The 20809-nt window shown below is 37.9% G+C and overlaps 4 protein-coding genes across 10 annotated transcripts in view; 2 read left to right on the forward strand and 2 right to left on the reverse strand.

Annotated features, from left to right (window-relative positions):
• Positions 1 to 6: 6 nt before the first annotated feature.
• inka2 (inka box actin regulator 2) lies at positions 7 to 4874 on the reverse strand. 3 transcript variants are annotated; one of them, XM_058784419.1, is made up of 3 exons: positions 4456 to 4577; positions 2890 to 2989; positions 7 to 2083 (listed from the first exon to the last, which is right to left on the reverse strand). In XM_058784419.1, exon 3 carries the CDS (start codon positions 2042 to 2044, stop codon positions 1154 to 1156), a length of 891 nt encoding a protein of 296 aa, XP_058640402.1. In that variant the 5' UTR covers positions 2045 to 2083; positions 2890 to 2989; positions 4456 to 4577; the 3' UTR covers positions 7 to 1153. The 3 variants fall into 3 exon arrangements, with proteins under 3 accessions (XP_058640402.1, XP_058640401.1, XP_058640400.1); XM_058784418.1 differs by lacking the exon at positions 4456 to 4577 and adding an exon at positions 2177 to 2249 and having other exon boundaries at positions 2890 to 3733; XM_058784417.1 differs by lacking the exon at positions 2890 to 2989 and having other exon boundaries at positions 4456 to 4874.
• Positions 4875 to 5297: 423 nt separating this feature from the next.
• Positions 5298 to 13067, forward strand: ddx20 (DEAD (Asp-Glu-Ala-Asp) box polypeptide 20). The gene is made up of 11 exons (XM_058784416.1): positions 5298 to 5550; positions 5750 to 5844; positions 6386 to 6554; positions 7400 to 7523; positions 7612 to 7754; positions 7848 to 7986; positions 8166 to 8224; positions 9105 to 9187; positions 9284 to 9389; positions 9740 to 9841; positions 11869 to 13067. Exons 1-11 carry the CDS (start codon positions 5358 to 5360, stop codon positions 12978 to 12980), a joined length of 2325 nt encoding a protein of 774 aa, XP_058640399.1. The 5' UTR covers positions 5298 to 5357; the 3' UTR covers positions 12981 to 13067.
• Positions 13068 to 13839: 772 nt separating this feature from the next.
• Positions 13840 to 16712, forward strand: LOC131546145 (uncharacterized). Its single transcript, XM_058785502.1, has 2 exons — positions 13840 to 15074; positions 16214 to 16712. Exons 1-2 carry the CDS (start codon positions 14124 to 14126, stop codon positions 16361 to 16363), a joined length of 1101 nt encoding a protein of 366 aa, XP_058641485.1. The 5' UTR covers positions 13840 to 14123; the 3' UTR covers positions 16364 to 16712.
• Positions 16713 to 16849: 137 nt separating this feature from the next.
• The window catches only part of kcnd3 (potassium voltage-gated channel, Shal-related subfamily, member 3), a 106958-nt gene continuing 102998 nt past the window's right edge, over positions 16850 to 20809 (reverse strand). For 3 of the 5 annotated variants that reach the window (XM_058785630.1, XM_058785629.1, XM_058785631.1), the window contains one exon: positions 16850 to 20193. In XM_058785630.1, coding sequence (XP_058641613.1) covers positions 19989 to 20193 — 205 coding nt within the window. In that variant the 3' untranslated portion in view covers positions 16850 to 19988. The remainder of the gene's footprint in view (positions 20194 to 20809) is intronic. The other 2 variants (XM_058785628.1, XM_058785627.1) reach the window with 1 other exon arrangement.

Consider the following 20809-nt stretch of genomic DNA (forward strand, 5'->3'; position numbering starts at 1 on the left):
CTGTAGTTACAAATATAGTACAAAGCTATATAAGTAAATCCACTTATCTTGCATTTTTCTCTATAGGTGATTCATGCTTGCTGCACACCAGATTATATGCTGCATTAAATGCAAGACAAGTGTTTAATTAATAAAGATTCATTACTAGGTGTGACAAAAGCATATATTCCTGATGCATAAGACTTGAATGGAATATACTGTTCCTTTTTAAAATGTAGTTTTATAGGCCTATAGGAACTGTTAATTTTTTATTTTCAAAAACAGTATCCCACGTCACATCATTAAATAGCTCTGAAAACAGGTATAGAGACTATTGCAGGACCCACAGCCATATATTTATATCTATTACAGATAACATGAAGGTGCTGATTAAAAAAAGGCAGGTATTTGCATTTGCTCAGTTTTCATTTTTTTGCATAGCAGTTTAGCATCATTGCATAGTTTTTCTGTCCAATACAAAGCAGGTTTATGCTTACATGAGTAAAACATTTGTGAAAAAGCACCAGTCAGGACTTTTTCATAGAATGATTGACAGTTAGGCTTAAACCTAAACAGAAGGATATACAAACATCAGCAGAAACAGCATTAGGCTCTCAAGGGACCTCACAGAAATACGGTAGGGCAATACAATGCGACTGTGTTAATATTTTCTCCTGTTTTCTTCACTCTGCCATGCTCACATCTAAAAAAACCCAAAACAAAACAAAAAACATACAAATGCATTCCAGAAATGTTTACCTAACATATCTTTGGAATCAATAGCTTCTGGAGTGCTGCTCCTCTCACTTGAGGAAGAAAAACAATATTACCTCAACATCGCAATCTGTAGTGAATGGCGTTTATCGCTTAACTTTTACGGTTTGTTTCACATTTAGTTGTGATACCATGAAGTGATGGAAATGAATGCTTTTCATCATTCTGAATTCAGATTTAGTTACTTGTGTTTATAGTTCACAATATAATTATTTTGTTGACTACTTCCATATAATTTTTTCGACTTGAATATGAAAGATTGCAATAACAAATGGCCGACCAGGTGCTCTTAAGGGCAGCATCATGTGTTTTGACAATTTCTATTACAACAATTTTGCTCATAAAGTCCACTAATTTTGTCTAACAATATTTGTAACAGTCTCTTCCATGTATAATTATATTAGACCCACACAGCTGAGCTGTAATCAAACACAGATGGATGCTTCTCTACAATCTCCACCCATCCTCTGCCTATCAAACCCTCTGAGCCCTGATAAGCCACACCCTTTTGTTGGGTGGGTGTGGTTTTCTTCTTCTTTCCTCTTGTTCTCACCCAGAATGGCTTGCTGACATCTGATTTTGGCTTTCTGCCTGTGATCTTTGGTTGTTTACAGACATCCATTTCTTTGTTTTCCTGGTGGTGCCGTGGCCGAACGCGGCGTAGGACCCGTTTGAAGATGCTAGCTGTTAGTGAGAGTTTCTTAAAGAGATCTTGAGAGTGACTGCTAGATGATGACTCTGAAAGTGCATCTTTAAGACTCGCGTCATTCTGCTCCTCACCTGCTGTCTGGCCTCCAACATCAGGCAGGTCCAGCCAGTTCCCGACCAAATCAGCAAAAACATTGTCGCCCAATACCAATGGCTGTCTGTTTCTACTGTGGTTCATCAATGAGGCTGTCCAATCGGTGGAGTCATCAATATCGTATGAGGAGAAATTGTTATTGGTTGTGTCTTCCTGAGAGGAAAAAGAGGAAGAAGTGCTCAGACTTCCTCCGTAAACCCTCCTGGGTTCGGGTACCCTGGGAGTATGGCGGTTCTCTGCTGGAGAACTAGTGAGGAACAAAGACGGTTCCTTGGTAAGCTCAGTCTTGAAACATTCTTGTGAAAGAATTTCTTTTGGATTCCGTGTTCGGTTCAGGTGGGTTATTCTTGAACTGTAGTTTATCTGATCGAGCATTGTGGGAGTGTGCGAAGAGGCCTGGCTCGTTTTGCTGGAGAACTCCAGCTCCTCCAGTGCAGTCTGGACCTGCAAGAGTTTGAGCTCCTGGAGAGCACCGATCACAGAATTCATCTGAGCTTGGAGACCCTCATCGGACTGCCACAAAGAAATCTATAATGGGAAAGGCAAGAGAGCAATTACTATGAAATAATGAAGCTATTATCAGTGAAATCTGTTGTGACTGATGAGTAGCGCTTATCTCACACAAAAATCAATATTACACCAAACAGCCTGCATTTTCTGCCCAGTGTGTCATCACAGATACCTGTCTCAGCATCTGCTGAAGAGAATGCAGATGTTTTTGTCCTTGTCACATCCTCCAGTGGATTGCTTACTGGGAGGATTAAGACATGATTTTCTTTGCTTTGAAACTACTGTTAAAAACGGGTCAGTGAGATTAAAAAAACAAAAAACAAACTACTTTTATTAAGCAAGGACACATTACATTGACCAAAATTGACAATCTAGACTTTAATGTTAGTATAAAAATTTTAAATTTGTATCTTTCTATTTACCAAAGAATCCTCACGGTTTACACATTGAGCAGCACAACCATTTTAAACATTAAAAATAATAATAAAAAATGTTTAATGAGCATCAGACCAGCATATTAGAATTATTTTGACAATTATAAATATATAAAGTTGTAAACATACCTACAAATTGCAAAATAGGTTGTTACAACATAGTTTTTTTTTTTAAGTGTTAACATGGCCTAGACAGAAAAGCATAATGCATATCTTTATACATAGTTATGAGCCAAAATGTTTATATATCAATTTTTGATATCCCATACTGTATGGAGTATTTGCTTAGTTTAATTTATTAAACTGAATACATTCAAGCAAATTCTATCTCTATACACTACAAAAATGCCCTTTTTCTTCTATTACTGAATAAAACCACTGCCATCTTACCTTCTTTCACCCTGCAGTTTCCCTGTCTTTCCTTCTCTCATCTCACTCCCTGTTTTCTGTTCCTTCTCTCCCTTACAAGTGTGATCGATCACCAGCCAGTCTGAGCACAGCAGCACACCACTGATGCCTTTCTACAGTAGTATTGTGTCTCAAGGCATGATGGGAGATGTAGGAGTTCATGGGCATGTGGCAGAAATGACTAGACTGTGAGTCATGGGCGAACAGCTGAGGCATGTATTTTACTGGGTTGGTCATAAATGCAGGTGTAGGGAAACATAGAGCTGAACTTGTATTTGACCTGAAACATTCCATTCAATCTGAATTGGATATTCAAAAGGATGCTATACCGGCTGCTTATGTAGCTAGTAGAGCAATAATGTCATCATAAAAGTCACTTTTACAATGAGAATTCAGTTTTTAAAGTTTAAACTAATCACTATATAACTTAATTTATATAACTTGCCCTGTTTGCTAGTTATGGCATGTTCCGTGTTTCATCACGGTTTCATCAGATTCAGCCTTAGGTCTTATTTCTCATTTTGTGATGCCACTGACTTCTCCCGTGTCAGTTTCCGGTGGGATGTGCCCAGACGGACCGCAGTATTAATCAGACATCATCACTGACCCCACCAACAAGTGATTGATGTTGTGAGTAACATCCTTGCGGCCTTGTTTCCTCATTTGGCAGCACCTATTTTCTCTCGCTCATTCAGTTTCAACCATTCAAATAAAGGTTATTTAAATAGAAAGAAAGAAAGATTTTTCTGTCATAAGGGTTTATTGCAGATGTGTTCACCGATCTGTATAGCCAAACCAAAATTTATTCAGACACCTTCAACATTTCTCACATACCACACTTTTTTCATTGTAGTTTAGAAAACGGTAATACAGTATGACAAGAACTCAGAGTTAAACTGTGTCAGAACAAATTCATCTTGATAATGTCAGTCAGATAACTTTGATAGAAAGGTATGTAATGAATTAGGTTGAATAGCTGTCAGCTGTTAAATTGAAGTACAGCTATAAAGTAAAGTAAATTTATAATATAAATTTATGATATAATATAAAGTCAACTATTTACCAAGCAATGCTTAATTTTGTTCAGTCTGTGGTGTAAAAAGTCACATTAGCAATAAAGACAAACACTTAAGCAAAACATGGTCAGGTCAAAGTGTCTGAATAATTTTTGGTCCCAAATTTATCAATTTTAATGTTCTATTTTATAGATCAGTAAATGTCTTTTAATCTGATCACAAGCTGCACTAAAATTTTAAAACATTACAAAAGGGCGAATACTGGCCAATCAGCGGTCTCCTTTTCAAAAAACCGCTGCCAATCAGGTTGCACCTTTTCTACAACACCGGCCAGACAACAGCTGGATAAAAATCAACACACTTCGCAGAGAAAGGCACATCAAATTGTTTTATGAAAACATTATAATGCAGAGTCATACTAATTATTACCTGTACATATCTGAGAATATTCTTGCAATAAAAAAACACACCTGTCCTGTACTAAAAGTAGATGATAAGAGAGAAAATAAAAAAAAGAGCAGGAAAATCTCACCAGTTCATGTTTTAGACGCCGAAAGTTGCTGTCCATATCACCGAGATCCGCTTGGTCTTCCACCATAACTGCTGAATTAAACGCAGGTTGATTCATTAAAAACTTAGCTCCTTTTGATATCGCTATCCGCTGAGTTCTTTGCTTTCTTTCGCCTTGGTGTGTAATGGTCAGTCATGAGGTATGACCAACGATGTTTGCTAATATAATATTCCTCCTCTAACCTCTCTCGCCTCTGATACACTGCTACTGATTACATATTCGGATGACATTACAGCCCTGCACAGGCGAGGAAGTACAGTCAAGCCACTTAGTGTATGTGGTGTCATGTAGCTTCAAGTTGATTTGATGGGAAAGTTTCTGAATAATAGGATTTACTAACGGCTGATCGTCAACAAACGGGTCATGCTTTCACACCAGTGGTCAGCTCATGATGAATGGAGGCTTCATGCATAACAATACAGCTTTAACTCAGATTTTAAGATTCACTCTGATTGGACATTAGAAGGGGGAAGAGCCTTAGTCCATTTACAAACTTAAAAAATATATATAATAGAACTGATATTATAATAATTATTATAATAATATCTTTAAACTTGCTGGGACAAACTTTCAGACGACATGTAATTACAGTTTGTGGCAGGGAATGTATAGATGTGGTATTCAAAGTTTGCTTTAATTTCAACCCTACTGAAGTCAAACGTAATTTGTTTATACCTACATGTTTGCAGTTTCTATTTAAATTTCATCGCTTGCTTATGCCAACCAAGCGTGTTTGTCGCCCTCTGCAGGATGTTGCTGATATTTCAAGAGGCGTTTCCGTTTCTGTGCGCAAGAGGGCGACGTGATTCACTGCGCAACTCATTTATTCAGCGTCGAAGAACTGAACTTAGTCGCAAAACAATATGGCGGCATCAATGAAAGCGGGACATGAGTTGCAAACCAGAACCCGGACAGAAGATGTTCTGATTAATGGGGGTGTCGAGTTCAGCTCGTTACTCCTCTCAAAACCTGTGCTTGAGGGTTTATCTGCCTCTGGCTTTCAGAGACCGTCACCCATCCAGTTGAAGGCAATCCCGCTGGGAAGATGTGGACTCGGTACGAGACCCGAAAACAGTACCAAAACAAGCCTAAACCCACATTCTTGACATTAATTACATCCTAAACTGACTGCTCTTAAATACAGGAGTGTACTGTGACATTCAAAAATATAGTGCATCGATGAAAACGTTGTGCCTGGATTTCATGCTCCTTTACATGGAAATAATGTTGTTTATTGACGTTTTCTTCTGTCCAGATCTTATTGTTCAAGCCAAGTCTGGCACAGGAAAAACCTGTGTGTTCACCACCATCGCTTTGGACTCCCTTATATTGGAAAACACAACCACACAGGTATTACTTTTTCCAATATGCAACGTAATGTTTGGTCCCACTTCATATTAGGTGGCCTTAACTACTATGTACTTACATCAAAAAATAAATACAATGTACTTATTGTATTGCAAAACACTTTTACTGCTATTGAGGTGGGATATGGGTAAGGTTAGGGACAGGTTTGGTGGTATGGGTAGGTTTACAGGTGGGTTAAGGTGTAAGGGATGGCTCAACAGTAATTATAAATGTAATTACAGATGTAACTTCATACAGGTATTTTAAAAAATATAAGTACAATGTAAGAACATGTATGTACACAATAAGTGCATAGTATCAAATGATTAATTTAAATGTAAGTACACTGTAGTTAAGGCCACCTAATATAAAGTGGGACCTAATGTTTTACTAAATAATGTCATATTCTATAATAATTGTAAAACGGAATAAAGGAACTATGAACGTTTGAAAGACTCCTCTATCATTTGATGTTAAATATAAGCACCTAAAATACGAGTGTGTGCCTGTTTGACAATAACGTGCCCTTCTCTTGTCCCATCAGGTGCTGGTTTTGGCCCCCACTCGGGAGATAGCGGTGCAGATTCATGCTGTTGTTATGGCAATAGGCAGTGCTATGGAGGGCTTGGAGTGCCATGTGTTCATTGGTGGCCGACCTGTCAGTCAAGACAAACTTCATCTGAAGAAATGCCACATTGCCATTGGTTCACCAGGTATGAGCTAGTTGAAATTCTTTTTAGACCGATATGTTAGATGGATTACATTTATAACTGTAACTTAGTTTAGATTTGCTAACATTGCATGTTTAGATGTCTGTCTTCATGTGTAGGCTTGTTAATCTTCTGGCCATATTACTACATATTTAAAGTTGATGTGTGTGTGTTTTTGTGCCTTTAACATCACCAACTGGAAGTGATAAAATAATAGGTGTGTTCGACTTGACTTATCAATAGCTATCAGTGGCTTTTACTACATCTTGACATGAAGTTCGAATTCAACCCTGTCTATTTTCCAAATGTGTGTTATTGATTATGAGCAATTCATTCGTGTATGCTTCTTTCTTTTGGACCTTTTTAATCAAAATGTCTTGATTCAGTCTTCCAGTAAAAATGACATGCTTCTATCTGGTGCCATAAGCTGGACTTTCTAATCATTTAGTTTGCTTAAACTCCTCGTCTTTCTTATGATCAACTGCAAGATTACATTCAGATCTGCCACCATCCAGTCAACACTGATGGATTGAACCAAGTTCTGCCCTAATTTTTCTTAATTTTTTTGGTTCATTTGGACATACATCAGTAGATCGAAGAAAATATCTGTGGCTACTTCCATTTCATCGTGACTTTGAGCATATAAAGCATTTTACCAAAAACTCCTTGCTGTTAAAATATGTCCTTTATGAAATAATTAGGCAAAGTGTGAGATTTGGCTCATCTAATTAGGAAATTGTCTGGAATAGTGTTTATATAGTATTATAATAGTGTATATGTAATAGTATTATAGTATATTAGTTATTATTTTGTTAGGCAGTGTTGATGAAGTTTTGTTGTATTTATAGGTCGTATTAAGCAGCTAATTGAGATGGGACTCCTGACTACATCCTCCATTCGCTTGTTTGTTTTGGATGAGGCTGATAAGCTGCTGGAGGAGGACAGCAGCAGCAGCTTTCAGGAGCAGATCAAGTAAGAGCTGAATTAGTGGTTTTGATTCAGAGACTGTTCTGTGTTGTAATTCAGCAGGTTTGAGTTAACTTCTCTCTGTCTGTCTTAGCTGGATCTTCTCGTCTTTACCAGCAAACAAACAAATGTTGGCCCTCTCTGCCACCTACCCAGAATCTTTAGCACAATATCTGTCAAGATACATGAGAGAGCCGACGTTTGTGCGACTGAACCCAACAGACCCTGGACTCCTTGGTCAGTCTGAAGTCCTGTCTGATTTGTTGATGTGTTTCTTCTATGTGAATACCCTTTCAAATCTGAATTGAAATTATATATTCTCTCCTCCAGGGCTGAAGCAATACTATAAAATCGTGCCGTCTCATTCATTACTTCATAAAGTTTTTGAGGAGAAGGTTCAGAGTCTCCTTGAACTCTTCAGCAAAATTCCATTTAACCAAGCGCTGGTATTCTCAAACCTCCATACAAGGCAAGAGCTGACACACCTTTCAATTACTTTCATTATTCTGAAAACATGCTGATGTGTGCAATAAGAGTAACAGATACTGTTACAGCACCGGCCATTATTATTCAAAGACTTTTATTAACAAAATAATTGTGATCTTTATTGAAAGTAATGAAAGACTGAGTTGAGCTGTTGTTCTGCAGAGCTCAGCACCTGGCTGATATCCTCTCTTCTAAAGGTTTGCCTGCGGTCTGCATCTCAGGTGAGCTTCACCTTGGGTCTCTTTTAAAACTAAGTGAATCATGGCCTTGCTGTATATTGAACAGACTTTTACTTAATGGCAGCTTTCTAATGGTAAGTAAATTATTTGTAATGATGAGCATATTAAAAACACTGCTTTGTCACTCAGAAACATTTACAAATCCTTTGTTTCCAATTAGTGCTTTGTTGCATCTTACTTTTGAAACTTTTTAAAATGTCAGTGGTTTGATCTCAAGTGAACAAAGGAGTATTAAATGTATGGTTGTAACTGATCTCAGTGATATAATTTAAGTTCATGAAAGGTCACTAGAATTTTTTTTTTTTTTTCATTTTCAAAAATATTTTCTTCAAAAATAAGATTACAAAAGATTTTAAGGCTTTTCTTAAAATTCTGTCCATAAAAAAAATACTATAACACATTAATAATTACATAAGGACCATTCACACAGAACATAAACCCCCCCCCCTGCAAGATATGTTTTTAACTTATAACTCAAGTGGCATTAAAATTTGAGGAAAAAAAAAACTTTTCAGAATTTAATGAAATTAAGATTTATAAATTAATAATAACATTTCACAACTCCTTGCATTGCAGTCTAGAGCGGCCTACTCCATGAAGGATATATGCAATGCTGCTTGACTTCACATAAAAGAAAGCATCTTATCATGGAAGATATATTTCATGATCAGGTTGCCTACCTTTTGATACTGAGTGTGTGCATATAATGCATTACAATGCAGCACCTCTTGGCAGCTCCCTAGGTTTTGGATAAGAATGATATAATTTAGAACGTGGGCATGTAAATGAAGGCCGAAAATGTATGAAAGCCATTATTAATAGTTATTATGTTAAAACCCCTTGATGTGTGTTTTGTATGTAGGTGGTTTAAGTCAGGATCAGAGGTTAGAGGCGATGTGGAAGCTGAAACAGTATCAGTGTCGAGTTTTAATATCCACTGATCTGGTGAGGCTCAACCTATTATAACACCTACACTGGAAAATACCCAACGTTTAATACCCAAACAACATTTAATTTGTTAAAAATCTCTCTCTTCCATAGACCTCACGTGGTATTGATGCTGAGAAGGTGAACTTGGTGATTAATTTGGATGTTCCTCAGGACTGGGAGACCTACATGCACCGTATTGGTCGTGCTGGACGATTTGGTGTGTCCAATTATAAAACAATTAAGCACCAATATATGTGAAGCCTCTACTCTGTGGTTTTAATTAATGTGTGTCTTGGGCATTTACATGAGAGTGCTTAATCAGAGATCATCTGCTCTGAGACAGGTCAGAGTCAGAGTACAGCAATCAGTTTCATAATTAGCTGCTAAACACAAACTCATCAAGAGCTTTTTAATGACCGCAGTGCTCCAAAATCAGAATTAATAATTGGAACTTGAGCGTGATGTTGTTGTGGACGAATTTAATCTTCATTCTCATTAGAATTCTAGAAATGGATACGATCAGCAGTGTCGTTCCTTTAACTGTGACCTCTGTCTGTTGTGTTTCAGGCACTCTGGGGGTTGCTGTGACCTACTGTTGCTATGGAGAGGAGGAGAACAAAATGATGGCCATCGCTCAGAAATGTTCTCTGAATCTCACTCATTTACCAGGTAATTCTGAAAGTCAAAGAATATTCCAGGTTCTGTGCCAGTTATATTCAATCGACAGCTTTGGTGGCATAATGGTGAAAAAATAAAAGCAAAAATTTAGGAAACAGTGATGCACTCACAATGGAAGTGAGTAGGGCCAGTCTGTAAAGTCACTAAAATATAATATAAATTAAAGGGGTCATCAGATGCCTAGTTGATATGATTCTTAGGGTCATAATGAAAAGTCTATAACATACTTTGGTTAAAATTATTTCTCAATGTAGTGTAAAACAACACCCTTTTTACCTTCACAGCGACCCGTTTCAGTGCATGTCCCTTTAAATGCTAATACCCCACCCCTCTCTAGACGAGCAGTTCTCTAGACTGTTAACTTAAGCCGCATTTGTCGCAGAACTTGCTAACTAGCGTATTATTAGGAAAGGCGGTTTGCAAAGATTCATAAAAAAATATATACTCACTTTTTCTGGAGGTGAAGCTGGAACACGAATGATTTGTGCAAACATAGAAGCATTTAGGTAGATCGAGAGGCACATTCCCTTAAAAAACAAAAGTAATTCTCTGTGTCTTCAGCGGCTCAGAACCGGTATTATTTTGGACCGGTACGTAATTGGGTCAATACCGGACTGCCGATAAGCTTCAGGACAAACGATACTGTTATCGATACTTGCGTTGTTTTATCTCTGTATACTTCAATGTTAATGACGAATTAAAAGCTGCTGCTTGTCATTTTTCTTCACTGAACGATGTGGCTGACGTTTGCTCGACATGCGTGTGATATCCAGCGGTGTGTGTTTGCGTGCGATCAGTGGCGGCAAGAGTGAAACATTCGAAAGTGTGGGACCACGTTACAAAACTAAGCGACGGCAGTGTCAGATGCAATATATGCAGTAGTTTAATAGTGAACAAAGGAGGCAACACTAGTAATATAATGAAACATTTACTAACAAAACACAACATCTACCTCAAGCAATGCGCTGTATTTACTATGTCTCCTGGCTCCAGCTCCTAGTGCAACTCGTGAGACACATTCACATCAAATGTTGATTCAGCGGTATACTTACACTCACAAGACGCTGCACTTACTTGCAATCACAAAAGTACATTATTTGCGTGTGCTAAAGCCTTGCCGATTGAACATTTCATTCTTGTGCTGTTCTGACATGCGCTTATTCAGAGCGTGTTCACCTGAAGCCTGTGTAGTTAAACCAAAAGACCGGTCAAACAGCACCATCTGATTGCGCTAATACTGTCAAAAACACACAAGGTTTACATATAAACATAGTTATGTCTAAAGTGAAATTAAACAGTTGAGGGAGAAACGGATGCGTGCTCTTAAAGGGACAGAACTAAACATGCTGCCGATTGTCATTAAAGGGATATTTCACCCCAAATTTTATATTCTGTCACTATTTAGTCAGTGTCATGTTGTACCAAACCTGTATTATTAATTTTTATTCTTGTGCTGAACACCAAAGAAGATATTTTGAAGAATGTGGGTAACCAAACAGTTGCTGGTCCCCACTGACTAGTAGGAAAAAAATATATATATGGAAGTCACTGGGGACCAGCAACTGTTTGGTTTCCCACATTCTTCAAAATAACTTATGTTCAACAGAAGAAAGAAACTCATTCAGGTTTTAAACAACTTGAGAGTGAGTAAATGTTGACACAATTTTAATTTATGGGTGAACTATTCCTTTAATGTTAATAAAATAAAACACAAAGAGAAAAATAACTCTCTGCTCTTGACTGAAGAACTTTAATACAGTTGCTAAAGTTCAACAGTAATAATATAACTTGAAATTTTCAACAACTTTTCACATCATATCTTTTTGCACCAAATAGTATTGATAAGCGGTATCGATAAAATGTAAACGATACCCATCCCTAATGGCAACACAATACTGTGAACCCTAAAATGGCTGTAAAAAATGAATAAAGTTCTGATTGAACTTTCATTGAACCTGGAATGTTCCTTTAACTTGGCATGAAGGCTGTTAAGCATGTTTCCTTACCTTGTGTTACAGATCCAATCCCTGCAGGGATCATGGAAGAGGCGTGTGACTGGGATGTGATAATTGAACCGCCTTCAAAACCCACTCATAAAATTCCTGACATTCCCAAAAAAGAGAAGAAGAAACAAGCTAAATCTGAAAAGCCGACATTGAAACCCTCCAGAGAGCCTCACATCTCGACAGTCATCCCAGAAAGGACAACAGGTGATAAATCCTACAGTGGAGCTGAAACCAAAGTTAAAAAGCACTCACCCAAACCTGGGAGGCAAAAACCAATACAGTCTACTACAGACCTCCAGCATGACTCAACTCTTACTCAAAAAGAACAGAATGACACCCTTCCCAGAATTCCTCCACTACAGTCTTTTAAGTTGCATGCACGAAAAGCTATGACTTTCAATGAGGCTGTAGCAGATTATGAGAATTTCATAACAGAAGGTCCAGGAAGATCTGTCGAAATCATTCGCCAATATGACGGATTCAACAGGAGTCGAGATGCAGTTAATGGACTGCATAACGGCCGTGATGATGATGATGATGATGATGATGATGGGGATGATAATGATAAGGCTGATAAATCATATACTCTAGAAGAATCGCACTCCCATCAAGATCTTCCTCCACCACAGGAGGTTTCAGAGTTGTCCTCTGAGCAGAAGACTCTTTCTGTGTTATCTGATGATTCTTCTTCAGAGTCCGAGATGGAGGTGGAGAGTGAAGCCAGCTCTTCTGTCCCTGCTCGGTCTTCACATCACACACCTGCTCTTCCAGACAAAAGAGTCTCAGAATTGAATGAATCCTCTTTACCTTCAGCCAGAGTATCACAACAGACTAGCAGAAACAAGCAAAGGCCTAGTCAATGCCAGAATCCTGCTAACCACCACAGCCTTCCTCAGAAACACCGTCCGGCCTCTAAATCCAGCAGGAAGGCTGCCTCGGCAGGACAGAAGGGGAGAAAAAGAGAGACTGATGAACTGGAAGAGGAAGTGGCTGGGCAGGATTATTGGAGTTCATACAGAGCCTGGGTTGAATATTACAATTCATATCATCACCATTCACCCTATAACTGGATGACTGCATTTTATATGAATTCTGTCTACATACAAGAAATGATGAAGCACTAAAAACATTGCCAAGCATATGACTTTTGTGCTTTGTAATGTTCTTATTTGCATTGTGTATGTTCTCTAATAAAAATAATTCTTAAAATGTTATGTGCAATCATTTGAAATATTTTTACAGCTATCTGCGGTTTTATTAAAACATCTGAAACTATGATTATGAGAACAAAATTAACATTTTACATAAACATCTCATATGGAAACAAAACCTTCAGTGTTTTTAGCCGCAATCAGAGAAACCACGCCCACTAATCTGAACATCCTGCTGGATAATAGCACTGATTAGCAGAAATAAATCGGTGCTCTCCAAATCAACTGAAGACCTCCAGAATAAGCGAAATACTAAGTAATAACAAGAGTAAAGGCTAGGTGACCTTTCTAGACCAGTTTACGAAAAGACAAGGACTTCTGAGCTGTTTAATCATGATTATGGCTGCTCTCTGGAATGCTTGGTACTGATTGATCAATTAACCTACAGAAGCCCATAATTTCTGTGATGATAATTATATGCAGTAGGCTATGTTATATATATATTTTATTAAAAATTTTATGTAATGGTTAAATATCCAAAGTAGCCCTCTTAAGCCAATTTTTTTTTTTTTTTTTACAAATATAGGCCTATCTGTGTTCGTGTTCTGTCCCCATGAGGTCTCTTGTAAACTTATAAAATAATTTAAGCATTAAATACTTGTCAACTCAAATTAGTCTTTTATGTTCATTTATTTATTTGGTAAACAGATGAGTAATTGTCTAGTTTTCAACGCGAGGATTAGTTCAGCGTTTTTGAAAAGGTTTTTCTTCTCACATAATTTCAACTCAATTGAAGATGTTTTTTTTTTTGTTTTTTTTAATTTGTTTGTTTATATATTTCTTAGTAGGCTAAGTAGTGTAATAAACTTAATAATGTGAACCGGCCATTTTTGCGAAAACAAACTCGAGAGTTATACACGACCCTCGAGTCTCCTAACAGCCTCTCACATACTCTTGTGCAAATTGTTGCTTTATATGAAATTATTGCTGATGAGATGGTGGAATAAGTGGGGTGGGGGTCAGAAGAGTCTTAGACCCATTAAACCCCCAAACTGCAACTGTAACGAACATGCAGGACAGTCAGACATATAATTGTTGAATCCGCATGTGTATGCGATGGGAACAGATGTGACCCCAACATACTGGAGTGAACCATCCAGCACGCGCTTTCTGATCTTTAACTCACTTCTCCTTAGTTTGACGCTTTTATTCGGAACTTCAGGAAACCTGCTGGTTTTCTGCGCTGTTTTCAGAAGCAGAGGTTTGCAGACATCCAACAACGCGTTGCTGCTAAATCTATCCGCTGTTGCTCTTTTCAGATGTTGTTTAGATTCACCGGTGTTTTTATTGTCTTTAATCGTCGGAGATTCAATTGGACATTTGCCGTGTTGCATTCAGCAGTTCACTTTCTCTCTGTGCAGCTGTGTGCATTTTCTGACACTCGTGCTTATAAGTGTGGAGAGATTCTTGGCCATCGCCTTTCCCTTCAAGAAGAGGACCGAGAAAATAGGGATATGGATTTTGTTCATCTGGGTGTGTGGGCTTTTCATCGCAGTTCTGTCTCTGGTTATGTGTGATAATTCCTGTTACGTGATGTGCCAGCATTTGCAGAAATCGCCAGGGTCACGCACAGACCCCTTTGGTGTGTACGTGCTGTTTCCCGTCTGGGGTTTGTCTCTGATACTGATAATCATTCACTATTTCCGCATCTTTTCTGTTGTGAGACAGCATACCAACAAAATCACCGACACAGGTGTTCAATTTAGACCTTTCTTTGGAAAGCACCTTCCTAGTTGCTTCCCAGACCGCGAGGCGTCTTCAGCAGCCGCGCTCCCGCAGAGATCCCACAGCGCCTCTGTTGGAGATGTGTTGAGAAGCGCGGGGAATCAGCGCATCGCTGGTGCGGTGTGTTTTCTGACCCCAGCGGCCCGCGAGCTGGGCAAGAAGAGGCTCGAGGGCCGCGTGGCGAAGAGATTTGGCTACATCATCATTACAGCCACCGTGTTCTGGGCTCCGCTGTTTATCATCCTCGTGCTGAACATGTGCGAGGACTTCAGACAGAAACAAGTGAGAACTTCTTAATTATCTCATGACAAAACTACTTTTGTGACTTTTTTATTTGCTTAGGCCTATTTATTTGTTTGTCTGCTTTTTTGTTAGTTGTTAACTAAGACAGTGAATAAAACCTTATAACGGATAGGCCTACTAAAAGTTAAATTGTCCACATTCATTTACCCTGGACCACAAAACCAGTCATAAGTAGCATGTGTATATTTGTAGCAATAGCCAACAATACATTGTATGGATCAAAATGATCGATTTTTATTTTATGCCATAAATAATTACTATATTTATATAATTACTTTCAGATGATCTTAATTAAAAAAAAAGAAAAAAGAAAGACCCTTATGACTGGTTTTGTGGTCCAGAGTCTCTCTCTCTCTCTCTCTCACACACACACACACACACACACACACACACACACACACACAGACACAGACACAGACAGTCTGGCATATGTGGTTTACGGGGACTCTCCATAGGCGTAATGGTTTTTTTACTGTACAAACTGTATGTGCTATTGCCCTACACCAACCCTACACCTAAACCTACCCCTTACAGGAGACTGTCTGTATTTTTAGATTTTCAAAAAAACACCATTTAGTATGTTTTTTAAGCCTTTTGGTTACGGGGACATAGGCAGTGTCCTCATAAACCACCTTCACGTTGTAGTACCCATGTTATTATACAGATTTGTGTCCTCATAAACCATATATACACACACACACACACACACACATGTATTTTTAGAATCTATCTATCTATCTATCTATCTATCTATCTATCTATCTATCTATCTATCTATCTATCTATCTATCTATCTATCTATCTATCATCTATCTATCTATCTATCTATCTATCTATCTATCTACATTTTGAGTGATTTGCTGATTTTAAATTTCAAAATAAAGGTGACTTGACATGACTTCTTGTTATGCTGAATAATATAGTTTCCATAAAAATATTTAATTAGGGAAAACACAAGTAGCCTATTTCAAAGAAGTGTAACTGTCCGATATTTTCAGGTTCTGTCTGAAATTCTTACTTTAAAAATATAATTTTCATTAAAAAAAAAAAAGATTTTGTGTGTGTGTGTGTGTGAAAGAGAGAACTGAGAACATTTCCTGTCGGTCTGTGTTTTGTAGCGCTGGCTGCTGCGCGAGCTGCGCACGTGTGCGCTGGTTGTGACGTGTGTTCCTGCAGCAGTGGAGCCGCTCATTTACACGCTGCTCCATCGACAGCTGCGCTCACAGCTCCACAAACTCCTGCCCAGCACACTCCTCAAAAACAGCTGACTGATGCACAGGAGCAACTTCAAACATGTTGTTTTTTTTCGTGATATGGTGATTAATTTATTTCTGTGTTTTTTTTTATAGGCTATAGCCTGCAAATAGGTAATTAGATGTACATTCAAATAGTGAGATGTGTAGTAACGCTAATATATTAATTGAATGCATTGCCTACATACTACTGATATGTTAAGCACCACATGATCTGCCACTTCTTTGTCAGCATTATCAATATTTATTATAATGTGTTACTTAAAGGCAAGATAAATGAAACGTAGCTTATAAATGGAGTTGACACGAAAATGAAAATTTTGTCATCATTAACTCACCCCATGGACAAAATATTTAGAGAAATGTCCCCCCTAGAAGAATGTAGGTTAATGATAATCAGAATTGTATGGTTACCAACATAATCTTCAAAATATCTTCTTTTTTCACAGAAGAAGGAAAGTTTTTGGCTGAAGTATCCCTTTTAGGGTTTCTGATTTACAAGGCTTGAGAACTTTAAGAACACAATCATGTAAATCTTAAGTAAACAAATATCAATCTGCTACGAATCTATAAACTATACTTTACACTGCATTGCAAAATGTTAATGAACATATAAAGTAGCCTAAATATAAACAGATTTAAATGAAAATATCAGTTGAATAAAGTCTAAAAGGTTTTCCTAATGGTTTTTCCTACCCATAATGTTGGTCCAGAATGGAGGGTAATTGTTACAAATAACATAAAATTAAACTAAAACTCTCAGATTAATGCCACCAGTGCTAATGTGGCATGTGGCTAATGTTAATACAAAATCCAAAGTGACAAAATGGTATTGTGGCAAATAATGTTTTTAAACGATGCTTTGATATTGAATGATTTATATGGGATATGAGAAGCAAATTATCTGTTGCTTATCTAATGCTCAGATAATTTCAAGTTTATGATGGAGTCTGAAAGGCCCAGCTGCAGCTTGTTTCTGTGACTTATCTATTTGTTGGATGTCATATCTATACTTTATTTCATCTCCAGAATATTGTTATGAGTTTGTGATTTCATCATTAAACTGCCGTTAGATTGTGGTTCAGCATTGTCGAAGGAACTGAATAAACAGCAGATGTATTTGTGGCAGATACAAGTAATTTATCAGGCGTTTCACAACTGTGACACAAGACAAGATCATAAATAATATTTAACATCCGACAGTGAACAGGAATCTGCTGAATAGAACAACATGACTATCTCAAAAAAAAAAAAAAAAAAAAAAAGAAGCGAAAGAGTAAAAGAGTTAAACAAGCACAGACACACAGAGGAAGAAAGAAGACCCTCAACAGGTATGTAGATGCGCACATACAGATCTCCACTTGGTAATATATTCAAAACAACCAATTCTGTCATCTGAAGGAACTGCACAAATGAATTATTACAAAGCTGTTAGGATTCTAGAGTCACTTCTATTACATTGATGGTTCTGTAGTGTCCCCTGCTGGGCTGGAAGTAAAGACAAAGCAAAAGAAAAACCACCACATTACTGCTCGCCAATGTCCATAAGTGATCCAATACTCAACATTTATTATCTTAAAATTTAGGATATATTGGCCACACCTTCTCCTCCTATTAGTTAAACATTAGATCATTTCCATATTTCCCATCTATTATGTACACATGAAAATCAATAAATCACAAAGGGAACAAACATCATTTGGACCATAAAATCGGATCATTACAGATTTGCTATGGATTGTATGTACAACAAACAGGAAGATAATCATCATATGAACACATGGGCCATCAAAGAACATTTCGGTAAGAACGGTGTGGGCCGGATACCCTGATATTCCTAAATGTCACAATGTGCTTTTCCCTGTAATACTGGTGTCATGTCCAACTCATGTTTGTGGAACTGGACATCAACTTCGGCTTTAAAGTTCAAGTATAGGTTATGCATCTGTTATGCAATTATTTAATCCTATTTTTCTTTCTGGAAAATATGGCTTATTCTATCTAAAAAGGGCCAAAACAAGATTAAACATATTGATATGAGGTCTAGTGTGTGTTTCATTGCGCTGAACACTAAAACTCTGGCCCTGGAGCAATAACGTCCTGAGGGGAGGGAGGGAGGAAGGGGTACTTTCTATGTATGCTGGTGTAAGAGGCACAAGTGAGTGGGGTTTAAGGAGATGGGTGGGATTTAGGGTCATGGGATGGGGGTAATGGTACAAAAGGTGGAGCTCAGGGGATCATGCGATTGATTGCTGGCAGTGAATTGTAAACGACACAGATGAAACAGGGACTTTCCACTAATGACCACAAGTTCTCTCGTTGGCAATGCCGTTCTTGTGAACATGGCTGACAAATAAGGACAAAGACAGAAAGGAGGGAGAGAAAAGAGGTGGAGAATATCTCTAATTGATTCGTACAGTTGACAGTTTCTCCTCTAACAGCAACGCATGACTGGAAATCTAGTTAACAAAAACATTCACTGTTAATGAAAAACACAAACATCAAAAGTTTCCTACCCATGTAGTTTTACGCAAACTAGACACATTTTTAAATACCCATTGAGCGATAATGACAATAACACTTAGATCAGAACAACTACAGGAAGCAGGCCAGCAGTGGACAGAGGAAAGGGGCGGGGCAGACATAAAGGGGCGGGGTGGACAAAAAGGGGCGGGGTAGGCAGCTGCTCTGGTTTCGCCAAACAATGGCTAAATATTACAAAATATTCTATCAACAATATTCACAGTTAAACCAAGGCTTGATACACATTGTAATCACAAAATCTCAGCGACGCCTTGTGCTTGTAGTCACAGAGTTTTTAAAAACACTTTCATGTTTCTTTCTCTCTCTCTTTTTTTGTTTTTTTGGTTCTATATTACATAGTAATGTCTGATAGGTCACAACTAACGTTACAAAGTCGGCTCAACGTTTTGGACTCAGGGAGAGACAGTGGCTTAAAGAAGAAGGAAACTCTCTTCCCCCTGAGAGGCACGAGCTGTGTGAGAGGCTGAGAGTTTGAGGGACGATTCAGTAATTCTTACCCACACATACACACACGGGGCAGAAACATTCAAGTTAGACCTAATTCTGACCAATCGCACATGTTTCCAAAAATAAAAACTTAGCACAGTCTAAGAAACGCTGTCACACTCATACGGTCTCCCTCAAACCTAAAGCAGATTTTCTCTTATCCTTTAGGAATTACTCTAGATCAAAATACAACTTAATTGGGATAAAGAAAGCCGAGGCTTTGAGAGGCTGTTTGCGATGTTGGAACAGATTAACGGACTGTTATTAAACAAACAAGACTCACAGATGAAAACAAACGCTTGACCTCTTGCCTCCATCTGTAATTAAAAAACAAACAAACAAAAAAACAGTAGGCTATGACCCAACAGAAAACTAAGAAGAAATGTTTTATGCACAGTGACACTGCAGTGACACCCTCATCTATATCAGTCCTGATGGAGAGTGATCGAATACTCATGGTCATCCTGCTTTGCTTTGCCGTCTCTCTCATTTACACAGACACATCCTTGTTGATCTTCTATTTCTTTTCAGAGAGTCTGAGTCAGTGCACTCCTTCTCCCACTAGGGGGCAGGCTACTCATCAGTTTCTCTTCCTGAGTTCTGTTTTCTCCTACAGCGCAGAGATTTTCACCACATCGGTGCCAGGGTTCGGAAGAGGCGGAGCGTCTGGGTTGGGAGGGGGAGGAGCGTCAGGACTGGCTCGAGAGTTGTTTGAGGGAGGGGTTGGGATACTGATGATTGCCGTGGTAACCAGTCCACTGCTCTTGCAGTTCAGACTCCCTGATTCATCCGACATCAGATTGAGACTGGAACGACTGAGACAGAGAGAGAGAGAGAGAGAGAGAGAGAGACAGAGGTCTTAAAACTCTTTTCATACTCTCAGTTGTTTATTTAATTTGGCTGCTAACTGTTTATTAAATGTCCCTTGAGGACATGCATGTATCTAAACCAATAAATGTCATCTGTATTTTGTTTTATGTATTTTGTTTGAAAATATCTGTGGGTGGAAATTATACATTTTGAAATGTTAATAAAATGGCAGATTCCTTAGATTTACTAAGGTTAATTTCAAAGGTAGCATTTCATATATCATAAACATAATAATAAATACACATTTTGCCTTATTTGACAGAAATTAGAGCTTGATTGGAAATGATGCATCAAATATGCAGTTTTATACATCTTCACCTTCTGTTGAGATTGACTTTGCATTTTGTGTTTGGGACCCCATGAGACCCTAATAATAATATTAAAATGGTTTATGTTTATTTTACACTTTCTTTAGACTGTCATAGTTTTATTTAGAAATTAATATTTTCACATAGTTTAAGATATAAGTATGATATTTTCACATAAGATTTAAAGTCTGGGTCTGTGACAATGGTAAGCAATTAAAATTATAGGCTACATTAAAAAGCATTTTAGAAGGAG

The sequence above is a fragment of the Onychostoma macrolepis genome, chromosome 08 (genome assembly GCF_012432095.1).
Source record: "Onychostoma macrolepis isolate SWU-2019 chromosome 08, ASM1243209v1, whole genome shotgun sequence".
Lineage (NCBI taxonomy): Eukaryota > Metazoa > Chordata > Actinopteri > Cypriniformes > Cyprinidae > Onychostoma > Onychostoma macrolepis.